Here is a 13,972-nt window from a genome sequence, read left to right on the forward strand (position 1 = left end):
CGTAGATCTGGGGGAGTAGCCTAGTGGTTAGTGCAGTGGACTTTGATCCTGGGGAACTGAGTTCAATTCCCACTGCAGCTCCTTGTGACTCTGGGCAAGTACCTTAACCCTCCATTGCCCCTGGTACAAAATAAGTACCTAAATATATGTAAACCGCTTTGAATGTAGTTGCAAAAGCCTCAGAAAGGGGGTATATCAAGTCGCATCTCCCTTTCCCCTTTCACTTATTTCTGGGGGAAAAGCAGCATGGAGTTTTGCTAACTTTTTCAGATCCTGCCAGGTATCTGTGACCTGGATTGGTCATTGTTAGAAGCAGGATATTCAGGTTTGATAAATTTTTGGTCTTACCCAGTATGGCAGTTCTTATGTCCCTATCTCTTCATCAGGCCATCTCAAAAGTTTGTCACAATGCATTAAGTTTATGCAATAAAAAGGTATCGTGAACAGCTTGTTTGACGACCCTTATTTCTACCTACCCATGGCAACCAGAATTCTTTGGTCAAGGTTTAAAAAAAAAACAAAAACCTCTATAATTGCTAGTTTATCTAGCTGTTTTGGCAGTGCCAATAGATGAATGGCACAATGGCACATTCTATTTACCAAAGTCTGTACAGGTTTTTTTGCTCTTTAGTACTTCAGCCTCTTAGTGGTACCCCCATATTCTACTCATCTACTAATTGCACCTCACATCTCTTGTACTTAAACATTGATCTAGAAAAAAATATTAAGGCTGTCAAAATAACCGAGAGGAGTATTTATAAAGAAGCTAATTGGTCTTAACTTTTTCACTGTTACTATTTTGGGTAGAAGTCACTAGTTAATCATTTCACCATTCATCTTACTGCCAGCTGAACTAGATAAAGGGTATGAGGGTGGGAATAAAAGGTTAGCTTCATTTTTAGAAACAGTACATATAAAAATATGGTAACTCTACAATTCTTTGCATATTTATTCCACATTACATATCTATAAATAAAGGGTCTGATATTCAAAGGGCATCTGCTTCTATCTTTGGGACCATTTACTAAGCTGTGGCAAAAGCTAGCCTTAGTGTGCCCTTGTGCGGATTTTTCCCACAGCCATAAAATGGCTAGGTTTGCATTTTTTGTATTAATAGCCTTACGTTAATGTTGCGCCATTAATAAAATTTACAGCATGAGCAGGTGGTAACGGCTTATATGGTAATCCTGTGCTAACCAATTAGCGCATGGAACTGTAGCTCTGAAAACTGACTAACACAGGAACACCCCTTCTGACACACCCTCTCCCCCATAAAAATAGAAAAACATTCTTGTGGATTAGCGCATGTCGAAATAGTACTTACCGCAGGATGCATGAGCGCATCCCACAATATGCCATTTTAAGCTGCGTTAGCCACAAGTTAGCACCTAATGCAGCGTAATAAGAGGGCCCTTCAGAGTTATGCTCCTAAATTGGCCTCTTTCAAAATTTATTAGGGCTGAGGTCCCACATTTATACTCAAAGATTTCATTAAAAACTCAAATTTAGAAGTATAAAACGTGGGTGCCAACAACAATGGATTTAGGGTAGGCAAAACATTTTGGAGCTTAACACTGATGCTTCATCACTAGGTTCATTAATTAGACTCAAACTGAGGCAAATGAATGGCATCTATAATTTTGACACACAGGAAACAGTGAAGATGACTCACAAGATACAAAGACGATGCTTCAAGAGTTCTAAAAGTTTATTGTTCAACAATCAAGATTCAGTTTATTGTCCAACAAGAGTCTTGATTGTTGGACAATAAACTTTTAGAACTCTTGAGGCATCATGTGTATCATTTGAGTCATCTTCGCTGTTTCCTGTGTGTCTTCATATTTGCAAAGAGTTTGGTTCTTCTGTGTTTGCATCGATTTATAATTTTGAAGCACAACTTTTAAGCTCCTAAATAAAGATGAATTTTAGGGGTCTGTTATTAAAGATTAGTGCGTGTTATCTGCGGCAGGGCCCATAGGAATAAAATGGATCCTGTGGCAAATAACATGCGCTAACATTTTGTAAAGGCTGCCTAAGTTTGGTTGAAAATAGGGAACAAATTTAGGAACTCAGCTTTTTTTTTTTTTTTTGAATATCAGGCCCATGATCATTGTTGGCAAAAGAAATAAGAACTCCAACTGTACCTTGAGGATACTCAATTGGTAAAGCATACTCTAAAATAGAACAAGGATTAGATTCCATATATGGCACAAAAAAAGCGCTATTCTATAAACTGCGTTTATAGTTAGGAGCAGTTTATACAAAAGCGCTTATGCCCAGGGTTCACGCGTAAATTTAGGCTCCACCATTTGCATCATCGAAAACATGGTGCAAATGCCCATGCCTAAATTTACATGGGGAGCCCCCATATTCCATAATTACGCACGTAACTCAAAACCACGCCGATCTGCCCAAAAACGCCCATGAATCTCCCATTTCCGTGCCCCTTTTTTTGGGCCGCGCCTAAATTTACATAAGTTCTAATTAAATCTAATTAGTGCCAATACTTGATTGTTATAAAAGCCAATTGACATTAATTGGATCGTTATATAATTAAATTGTGTACAAAAGTTTTCTAGAATTTGGGGGCAAGTGGGCACGTTGAAAAAAGTAGCACACGTGCTATGTCTTCTAGCACCTTGTCCTGAACACAGTTTCAGTTTTATAGTGTATACATGTGCAACAAAAATGGGACATGGCTAAATGTGGAATAATACATTTTGGTCCACTGCATAGATTGGTAAACGTGGCTTTGAAATATACACTCTAGAATAAATTGTATCAAATGCAACACACAATTCAATACATCATAAACTGCATCTATACAGCACATTAACTTGAAACAGACACTCTGGCACTCAAGCTTGAAATGATGCAGGTCAACACTGTGTGCTCAAAAGTGCCTAAATGTACAAGATCCATTATTTTTACATGCTTTCATCCAGATCTGTAAGTGATATTCTGACGATAAAAAGCCTGCTTTCTGTCTTGCTAACATCTCCTACAAGCACTTTGCATTATTTTACGTTCAGAAATCCAAGATTTATTTCATTAAAAAAAAAAAAGAAAAGAAAACAAAGCAGCATTTTTAGAACTGGCATGTACTTCACATTGAAAACCTAGGAATCCTTTTTTGCAGGCCAAAGAACTGCATAATTAGTAGTTTTGTCACGTAAAATTATAACCTGCAGGAAAGTCCATAGCCTGTAGTTATCCAGAATATCAGGTGATTTTATAGCGAGATTCTGTCTCCTGTTTCAAGAAGAACCAAATCCTTTCAGCTTCAGAAAGCCAATGTCAATAAAGAGTCACTTGGAACCTCTGTCCTCCTACGCTCTCTCCGGGGTTAGGCTCTGCTGCTTGAACAGGGTGTGCTTTGTGTACTGCCAATACTAGGAGCAGCACTGCCGTTTTCCGAGACCGGGGAGGAAGTAGGGACCTGATGTTTTCCTGCCGTGTCCCCTGAAGAGGCAACATGAAAATAACAAATGTTAAAAATAAAATCCTTTTGCATCTTGTTTTCAATCAGGTTTTTTGTTTTTGTTTTTTTTATAGCAGGTTGTGGATTCAGTATATTTTCTTAGGGAAACACTTCAAAGAAAAAGGTAGATTGCATTTGCTGTGTATTTCATTTTTAAAATTGGTTTATTTAGATTGTGACTCTAATTTAAACACGCCACTTCATGAGTAAACGAGTTTCCAATTTATTTCTATCCAAAGACAGTGCATGTATGATTGATTGTGAGGAGCAAAGACAGTTTGGGGGGGGGGGGGGGGGGGGGGGGGGGGGGGGGGGGGGGGAAGATTGGGGTATAGTTTTGGGGGAGGGAAGGAGGCAAAGGTAGGGAGGTTATATTGGAGGTGGGGATGGGAGGTGCCAATTGAGTATTCATTACTCAAAACATTTCTGTTTATATTTATTTAAACTTGTTATACAGCATATACAACACATAGTAACATATCATAACATAGTAGATGACGGCAGAAAAAGACCTGCACGGTCCATCCAGTCTGCCCAAGAAATGTGCCACTTTTTTGTGTATACCTTACCTTGATTTGTACCTGTCTTTTCAGGGCACAGACCATACAAGTCTGCCCAGCACTATCCCCGCCTCCCACCATCGGCTCTGGCACAGACCGTATAAGTCTGCCCAGCACTATCCCCGCCTCCCAACCACCAGCCCCGCCTCCCACTACCGGCTCTGTTATCCAATCCACATGGTGGATCTAAGCGGTGTACAATTAAAATAAAAGATATAAGAAATAGAACGCCAGCAAATTACAGAACAGGTATACATTCAACCCAGAGAAAGAGATACAGTCAAAGTATTACATCTAAAGTTTCTGCTCTCATGCCCCATCCCAAACTATGCCTAGGCTAGGGTAGAGAGAAATTAACGCTATTATATAAAGGTCACAGAGAATGGAGGTCAAGATCACATTCAACCTTACACGTTTTAAGAGTTCATTTAACTCCTAGTTCCCTCTCCAAATTCTGCTATACATGTCTCTTCTTTAGTCAACTGGTTTTGTTATTCCCAGTTTTATTAATGTCAGTATATATCAATTGGTTTAGGAACCATCTCTGAGTGGAGTAACACACCTACTAAACCCAACTGTGTATGAACTGAAAGACTTTGGGTCATTAGAGACTATCACTCAACAAAAACCTTCATTTGGTATATGTGAAGACCACATTCACTTATATATTCATCACATCAATAACAAAAATGTACCTAATTTTGTTGTGGGTCACAGCAAAGGATACAGACAGCACTTCTTTACTGAAAAGTTTATCCAAATGGGAAGATACTGATGATCCAATACTTCTCAAGCCTGTCCTAGAGTCTTCGCTAGCCAGACCAGTTACAGTATAGCCACAATGAATATGCTGAGCTACGTCTGCATGCACTCCTCAACCCAATTCTCAGGACACACCCAACCAGTCAGTTTTTCAGTATATCTACAATGAATATGCATGAGACAGATCTGCATGCAGCTTCCATTGTTTGCAAATCTCTCTCATGTCTATTCATTGCACAGATCCTGAAAACCTGACTAGCTGTGTGTACCCTGAGAGCTGGGTTGAGAACCCCTGCTGTATGCAAATCCATCTCATGAATATTCATTGATTAGGGAGTACTCCAGGATAAGCTTGAATATAGTGTGTAATTCTGGTCATCTCAAAAAAGATGTATCAGAATTAGAAAAGGTGCATAAAAGAGTGAAGAAAATGGTAAAGGGGATAGAGTGACTTTCATATAAGGAAAGGCTAAAGAGGTCAGGTTGTAGAAGAGATGTCTGAAAGAAGATAAAATAGGTCTATTAAATCATGAGTAGAGTGAAATGGGTAAACACTATCAGTTGTTTACGCTTTCAAAAAGAATAAGGATGAGGGGACAAGTCATGAAGTTATTAAGTAGTACATTTACAACAAATTTGAGAAAATAGTTTCCCTCAGTGCATAATTAAGATCTGGATTCATTACTGGAGGATGTGCTAAAGCAGTTATAGTAGATGGGTTTAACATTTTTTTGACAAGATCCTGGAAGAAACGTCCATAAAGTTTATTAAGGAAATAAGAAGGAAAGTTTATTAAGATTTGGGAAAATCCATTGCTTATTCCTGGGGTTAAGCAGCATGACATCTATCATTTTGGGGGATCTTACCAAATGCTTGCCATCTGGATTGGCTGTTGTTGGAAATAGGATACTGGGCTTGATGGACCTTTGACAGTTCTTATGGTTTCATGTACCAGAAATGGTTGATGAGATTTCTGATGGCTTACATAAGAGGCAACCTAAGCTCAGATGCCTTCTACTTGGGGAGTACAGGCTGGGAGCACTACAGTGAAGGTACTCTTGGAAGCCAGATGAAAATTGAACTAGACATGACTTAAGTAGTGACAGACAATTGACTAAAGAAAAGAACATTGCTCCAGAAGGGGTTATGTCCCTTCCTCTACGTTGCACGAAATATCTTCAGTCTCTGGTCAAGTATGTTATACTAAATAGGACAAGGGTTAAAAAATTGTAGCACATGATGGACCATGACACATCTGACCTGTGTACCTCAAAATGCCTACCAGGACTGAAGTATCTTGGTTCCATTTCCTCCAAGCCCTATTTGAAAGGATGAGGGATGCATTCAAGGTGATGCAATTAAAAAGGAGCTGAAAAAAGAGGGCACCAAAGAGATATGAGGGAAGCAAACAAAATAAGAAAAAGGAAAAAGAACAAGACTTTTGCCTCAGTAGGTTCACCTGTAAGTAATAGTATTATTATCAAAGAAACAGAACTAGACCATGGTTTCTGTGCTGCAAATATCCACAATATAAGTACTCCTTCTGTGACACTTATAAGCAGGGGGAACGTAAGCTTTCTCCTTACTGAATTTTTAACCTTTCCAAAGAATGAGGATAAAAGTTGTCCATGGGTAGTTAAAGTTGTCCATGGGTAGTTACCACTTTAGGAACCTACCACATTAAGATTCCAACAATTACCAGACAAATGTGGTGTAAATATATCTGTTTATATTGGACCTCATATGACTGGAGGAATAACCATTGTTTCTTCAGATCCTCCTATAAGAAGTATAATCATGGATCCTTAAGGGTAATTCTAAAAAGAGGCACTTAATTATAAGCTATTCTATAAATGAAAGTAGGTGCCTACAAACGTAGGAGGGCAGATACACATATATAGTTTAGGTGGAAATGCTTGCACCTAGAGAGCTAAACAATGTGTGTAAATGATAGCAGTCTATAATTTACGCACATAACTGCGCACCCCATCCACACTCTGTCCAACTTGTATGCCCACTGTCAAACTACATCTCGTCATATTTACGCGCCATTTTACGGAATTGCATTTAGCCAAAATATTAGTATTTACGCACACAAATGACCAGAATACTGGCATGCGTGTGTGTTCTTGATGCCTAAAGAAAGACGCCCCTTTATAGAATTACCTTCATAGAGGAGCGCCTATTTAGAGCCTATTCTGTGAAGAAAGGTAGGCACCTATTTTTCTTTTAGACACGAGCACCTACAGCATCCATAGGGATGGGGTCAATACTCATGCCTAGATTTGGTAGATACAAGCACAACTTAGTATTCCAAAACTGATGTGCATTAGTGTATGTCCTGTCCATGTGAATGCCCACTCGCAAAGTACATGTTATCAAACATATGCACATACTTAGAGAACAGTGGGAGGGCCGGATTATTGCTATTTGTGTGTGTATGTGTTCACATATGCACAGAAATGGCTAGAATTCCAGCATTCATGCCACCTAGATCTAGGCAACTCTTTATAGGATTCCCTCTTTAGTGCTTTCAGTCCAATGTTCTAAAAAATGTGCCAAAACAAATTCTAAAAATCACCCATCTTTCAGAAATACTCTGCACTCCATCCATTCACCCATATCCTGCTGGATTCTATATAGTGGTTCTTGAGATCCACAACAAAATCCAGGTGTATTCTACAACTTAATTGACTTAACAAGCCAATCAGTGTTTTTAACAGCACTTAACAAGCAATAATGAGCACTAATTGGCGACAATTAGAATTTATGCACATAACTCGCTAAGCAGATTCTGTAATGAACTGCGCCTACATTCTAAAGCATATAGTTCAAAAGGGGCATAGCTATGGGCGGGGAAATGGGTGTTTTGTGGGTGTTTCAAAATGTAAATGCGCTGTTAAAGAATATGGTTCTGTGTGCATAAATCTACACACAGGGATTTATGCCATGTTTTCGTTGGTGTAAATGGACACATGTAGCTTTAAGCACTGGGATATCAACTAAGCATATTCTATATACTGTGCCTAAATCTAGGAGTCGCTTATAGAATACGCTTAGGCGGAAATGTTTACCGTGTGGATTTTTTAGGTGTCATATACAGAATCTGGCCCATCATGTTTTGATTATTATCTGCAGTCCACTTTAGTTAACTTTTTTTTCCTACAACAAACGGATGACCATTCATCCCTGAGGGAAATGATGATAGAAACATGGTACGTCAGATGAATGGATGGAATGAAGGCTCATAATGGAATATTTCCGAAAGAAGTGATTCTTTTTAATGTGATGCATCACATTTTTGAGCACATTGGACTGAAAGCAGAAAGTATGGCCGCAAGGACTTACGATTACAATTTTACAGGAGAAATTGGGGAATGGAAGGTCATTCCTCTGGCTATATGAAGATCCACAATTAATACATATAGTTACACAAAAAATATCAAGAATGAGAGTTTGGCTGGTAATAAGAGGGTATTGTTAGTCTGACAAAACCAGTTGGTAAGAATCCTCAGTTGTTACAACATCATTAAAATGCCAAGCATTAGTATACAGTCCAGCTTATTTTCGAAGCAGAAGGGCGCCCATCTTCCGACACAAATCGGGAGATGGGCGTCCTTCTCCTAAGGGCGCCCAAATCAGCATAACCGAAAGCTGATTTTGGGCGTCCTCAACTGCTTTCCGTCGCAAGGATGACCAAAGTTCAAGGGGGCGTGTCGGCAGTGTACTGAAGGTGGGACGGGGGTGTGGTTAAGAGATGGGCGTCCTCAGCTGATAATGGAAAAAAGAAGGGCATCCCTGACGAGCATTTGGCCGACTTTACTTGGTCCCTTTTTGTTCACGACCAAGCCTCGAAAAGGTGCCCAAACTGACCAGATGACCACCAGAGGGAATCGGGGATCACCTCTCCTTAATCCCCCAGTGGTCACCAACCCCCTCCCACCCAAAAAAAAACAAATTAAAAAAGATGTTTTTTCCAGCCTCTATGCCAGCCTCAAATGTCATACCCAGCTCCATCACAGCAGTATGCAGGTCCCTGGAACAGTTTTTAGTGGGTACTGCAGTGCACTTCAGGCAGGCGGACCCAGGCCCATCCCCCCCCCCCCCCCACCTGTTACACTTGTGGTGTTAATGGCAGCCCTCCGAAACCCACTGTACTCACATCTATGTGCCCCCTGTTACCCTTTAAGGGCTATGGTAGTGTTGTACAGTTGTGGGGAGTAGGGTTTGGGGGGCTCACCACACAAGGAAAGGGAGCTATGCACCTGGGAGCAATTTAAGAAGTCCACTGCAGTGTCCCCTAGGGTGCCCGGTTGGTGTCCTGGCATGTGAGAGGGGAACAGTGCACTATGAATGCTGGCTCCTCCCACGACCAAATGGCTTAGATTTGTTCGTTTTTGAGATGGCTCTCCTCGGTTTCCATTCTTGGTGAAAATCAAGGTCGGCCATCTCTAAGGTCGACCTAAATGTCAAGATGGTCGACCTAAATGTTGAGATTTGGGCGTCCCCGACCATATTATTGAAACGAAAGATGGACGATAATACGGGATGCCCCGCCCCTTCGCTGGGGAGCCCTTAAAGATGGGCGCCCAGTTCGATTATGCCCCTCAGTACTATGAACACTGGTTTTAAATATGTGATTCATAATTAACATACTAAATTTCAGATATCACCAGAAAAGGTAAAATATAGCATACTTTATTGAATAAGGGCCTAGCCAGCACAATAAGCAAGCCAACTTGCGCAATGCAATGCTGGAACGTTCTCTCTGGATTGCAGAACGTGCCTCTATCTTCCTGTTGATTACTTCCATCCTGCCATGATTCTATAAGTCACTGATAAGCAAATTCTCCTTCATCAAAACAAGACATTAGGAATAGCTGTGTTACCATCAGAACACAGGAACTGCAGCAACTTGCATCCCCTTTCCAGGGCCCCCTGCACATCTGTGCCAAGAAATCAGTTTCACAAACCGAAGAACTGGCCCATGTTCCCTGCTGTGACGCTTATTCCAGTTTCCCTGCCACAACTTTTTTTATAACCAAGTTCCACATATTTCTGCATTAACCACACTCTATCAATACAACTCGCAGAGTGTACGCAATATATTTAGTCATATCTCTATTTATGATAAATGTCTTTTCTCCAGAAGAGTAAAATTTCTTTCTGTGCTGAGTATCATAGCACACGCTTTTTCTGGTTCTGGAAGCATTTTAATGAGGCACCTCCTCCTAGGATGGGGATACAGCCCCCTTTCCAAGTGAACCAACTTGGATTGTAATGTAACTTCATTTTCAGCTTGGTACCACACTTCCAAAGAAACAACGGCAGTCTAGCTTTTATGTAAGAGTATATTTATAGAAAACAGACATAGCACTCATAAGATGAACAAAACAAGCAAACCATCCAGATCTATGTGGCTTTTTATAATTCCTGCTATCCTCAAACACCTCTATATTTTAAAAATAAAATTTAACAGTGAATAATATGGAAAGAACATAACTGATGCCTACAAAGCTCCTCTATTGATATGTTAGCATGTTTCTGATCAGTGGTTTAACATTAACAAGATAGCTATGTCTAGCATATCGAAAATAAGCTGTATTCCATCAGAACCCAACATGTGCTTTATTATTTATACTTAGGAAACATGCCAATCTTACTCCCCATCCAGGAAGTCTGAATATTAGCCTTTCTATCTTTATTTGCCAAACAGCATTTGTTACTATGTCATTTTATTTTAATAAGGTCCTAATTAAACGTAACTATCAAATTCCAGGTTTTTGGAAAATGTTCATCTGGCCTGACTAAAGCTTGTTTTTTTTCACAGCAGTAGGAAAACAGATTTGCGTAAATGCACATTTCTGGACTGCTTTTGGGGATAATATTACCTTGCTTGAATCACGACCCACCCCTCCTCCTTATCCTCTGGTTCCTACTAGTGACGTTCCTCCTCCCACGAATACTACCTTAGCCACTCCAAATATCACCGTCCCAGCTACTCGTCCTCCCAGATAGCTCAACATCCCAAAGTATCTATCAATATATGTCCCACAACAGACCAGATAACCAGCCTTCTCCACCTGATTCTCCCCCACCGTCGCCTTTAAATTTAAGCGAACAGTTAATCCCTGAACCCCCAGAGTACCTTTTTGATCCAAGAGAATTGATACATCCCCATTGGGACCCAGCTCCAGAAGACGATCCCAATTGGGACCCCTTCACACGATTTCAAACATTGTGTGAACCCTTATTTGAGAGTTGGACACTAGGTCCTAGTCGAACGGTCACACACACTCTGGTACTGTTTGGAGGAACCTTTGGTTTACAAGTTGAACAAACCGACGATCTCCTAATAAGACCAGAAACTGGTGACGTTGTAGATTTTTGGTTATTCACATACGCTGTACTGGGCACTGACTGGATACCCTTCCTGTTCATTAGAGAAGTTGGATTGGGACCTTTGGAAATATATAGCCTTTTCGAAATCCCCGACCCTACTGAAAGAGGAGCTATTAGAATTTACCCACCCTACCCAAATTCTTCCTAATGATATATCAAGCATTGGTATACCTTGGAATACTAACTATAGCAATTGCAGTTCTTATTAAGACCCTTGGATTAATTTTGTTACTCATTTTCATTAACCGCCAATTGCCTTTGGTACAGTCCAGATCTTACATTTAACCATGAAAACTACCAACATGCAGTGCCTAGCCCTTCTGTTGTGTGTGCTCACCATGCCTATGGTACAAGGAACAAAGGATCTAGAAAGTTTTCTGCAACAGTTTATTACCACCCCCGAAATAACATTACCCACAACTAAAGACACGACCACAATCACCCTTGATGTGTGTGCTTACACCATGTGTGGGGAACATCCTATACAGCAATATTTGTCAGCTTTTGAGGTATACCTGTGTCCCTTCCCCAATTGCGGAAGTTGGGCACAAGTATGGTGGTACACAGGTTCATGGGTTCCATACTCAGGTAGTGAGATTCCAGATCTCAAAAAGAGCATTTCTATCATGAAATTGCGAGTGAATGGCCTCTGTCCAATGACCAAATGTAATCAAGTGGCTATCACTTTCAGAGGAGTAACGGCTGTTACTTACAGAACTTATTCCTTAGGAATTGATGCCTCAGGTAGAGACCCCGTTGGAAAATTTAAGATTGTTCCACCCCCAACCCAACCAGAAACGAATCCTTTAGTGCCAACCAAGATCCCAGAAGTAAAGATTCCCTACCAGATCGTGCCAATTAATAATTCCAAAGATTTAATGGCATTAGAAACAGGATTTGGAGAGACAAACCTTTGGCTTGAATGGGCGCATTATACTACAAAGAGTTTGAATGTCTCTAATTGTTATTTTTGTTCCCATGCAAGAGCAGAACCAACAGTAGTTCCCTTTCCTTTAGATCTCCACAATGACCCAGATGGTTTTTGGTGTATGTTAGAGTTATTACAAATGAAAGATGATATCAACCAGACTTGTCAACATCTTAACGAGCACCACCCCTACTTACCCCCTCGGCTGAGGGTTCCACCCGCATTCAGGATTCCAGATCCTGCTACCAGATATCATACATGTCTGGAACGATATGGGGTGATAAATACACGATTTCTAGGAAATTTGACCAATTGTAACACAACCCTAGAAAAAGGGACTCTACGAAATCTAAATCTCACAGACTTTTCACAAGCTAGAGCAGACATATGGTGGTATTGTGGAACCCGTACTATCCACCATACACTTCACAGAAGTTGGACAGGCAGATGTGCCTTAGTCAAATTGGTGATTCCAATTGTAATAGCATCTTTGCTCCCTCCTCCTAGCAGCTCTTCCTCACGAGTGAAGAGAAATGCAATGCCTGGATCTTTTGATGATCGGGTCTATATAGATGCAATTGGAGTTCCAAGAGGGGTTCCTGATGAGTTCAAAGCCAGAAACCAAATAGCTGCAGGACTCGAATCAGCTTTCTTTTGGTGGGCTACTATAAATAAGAATTTAGACTGGATCAACTATATATATTACAACCAGCAGAGATTTGTGAACTACACTAGAGATGCAGTTCAAGGAATTGCAACGCAATTAGACGCCACCAGCAGGATGACGTTAGAAAACAGATTAGTGCTTGACCAGATTCTGGCAGCAGAGGGCGGAGTGTGCCGGAAGATAGGTACACAGTGTTGCACCTTTATCCTCAACAATACTGCTCCAGATGGATCAATCACCAGAGCTTTGGAAGGCTTAACCTCACTGTCACAAGAATTGGCAGAGAACTCTGGTGTTGACACATCCTGGACTGGTTGGATGGATAAAGCTTTTGGTAAATGGAAGACATTTATCATTTCAGCAGCCACTACTATAATTATAGTGGTAGCAATTTTTGTATTAGTAGGATGTTGCATAATCCCTTGTGCTAGAGGCTTAGTAGAACGCTTAATTGAAACTGCAATAATGAAAAAGACAACAGCAGGACAATATGTCCTGTACGAAAATCTCCTTCCCAACACCACAGGAGATAACACATTGGACTATCTCCCTCTGAGAAGGACCAATCGCTATGCAAATGCTAGAGACACTAGAGAAATGTCTGCAACTGTATAATCAGGTAATAGCACACAGGGATACAATATAACCATATAAAGCTTTATAAGATGATGTGATACATGAGCAAAATGTCTACATAACCTATGCAAATCTATGAAAATGTATACTCAAGAGATAATCAGTATATAACCAAAGAATTTATGATTTATAACAATATATACTCACATAGGTAAGAATAAGTTAGAACCTGCATATTAAAGGGTTGAATCAAAAATATTATTATAGTAATTATAAGTTTTTGTATAACCATAGATATAGATAAGAAGGATTGAAATAATTGAAGTGGTGCCAAGATGGTAATCTCAAACCAAAAACAAATCTGACTGTACCAGTTAACTGTAAGACTCAGAAAATTTGATGGCCTGATAGGATACCTTCTGGAATGGATGGTACCATGGTGTATTAACCCTGGTGTCACCCTATGGGATAGGGTGAAGAGGGGAATGTTAATATGTGGCCTAGCTTCAGACCTACCACTGGAATAGTGGTGGGCTAAGCTACACAGCCTAAAGCAACTGAAAAAGTATTGACTAGGCCAAGTAACAAGCTAATGA

The 13,972-nt window shown here is 40.3% G+C and overlaps 1 protein-coding gene across 2 annotated transcripts in view; it reads right to left on the minus strand.

Moving 5' to 3' along the window:
- Window positions 1–148: 148 nt before the first annotated feature.
- TGFBR3 (transforming growth factor beta receptor 3) overlaps window positions 149–13,972 on the minus strand; it is a 350,647-nt gene continuing 336,823 nt past the window's right edge. For both annotated transcript variants that reach the window (XM_030207075.1, XM_030207074.1), the window contains exon 16: window positions 149–3,462. In XM_030207075.1, coding sequence (XP_030062935.1) covers window positions 3,347–3,462 — 116 coding nt within the window. In that variant the 3' untranslated portion in view covers window positions 149–3,346. The remainder of the gene's footprint in view (window positions 3,463–13,972) is intronic.

The sequence above is a fragment of the Microcaecilia unicolor genome, chromosome 6 (assembly GCF_901765095.1).
Source record: "Microcaecilia unicolor chromosome 6, aMicUni1.1, whole genome shotgun sequence".
Classification (NCBI taxonomy): Eukaryota; Metazoa; Chordata; class Amphibia; order Gymnophiona; family Siphonopidae; genus Microcaecilia; species Microcaecilia unicolor.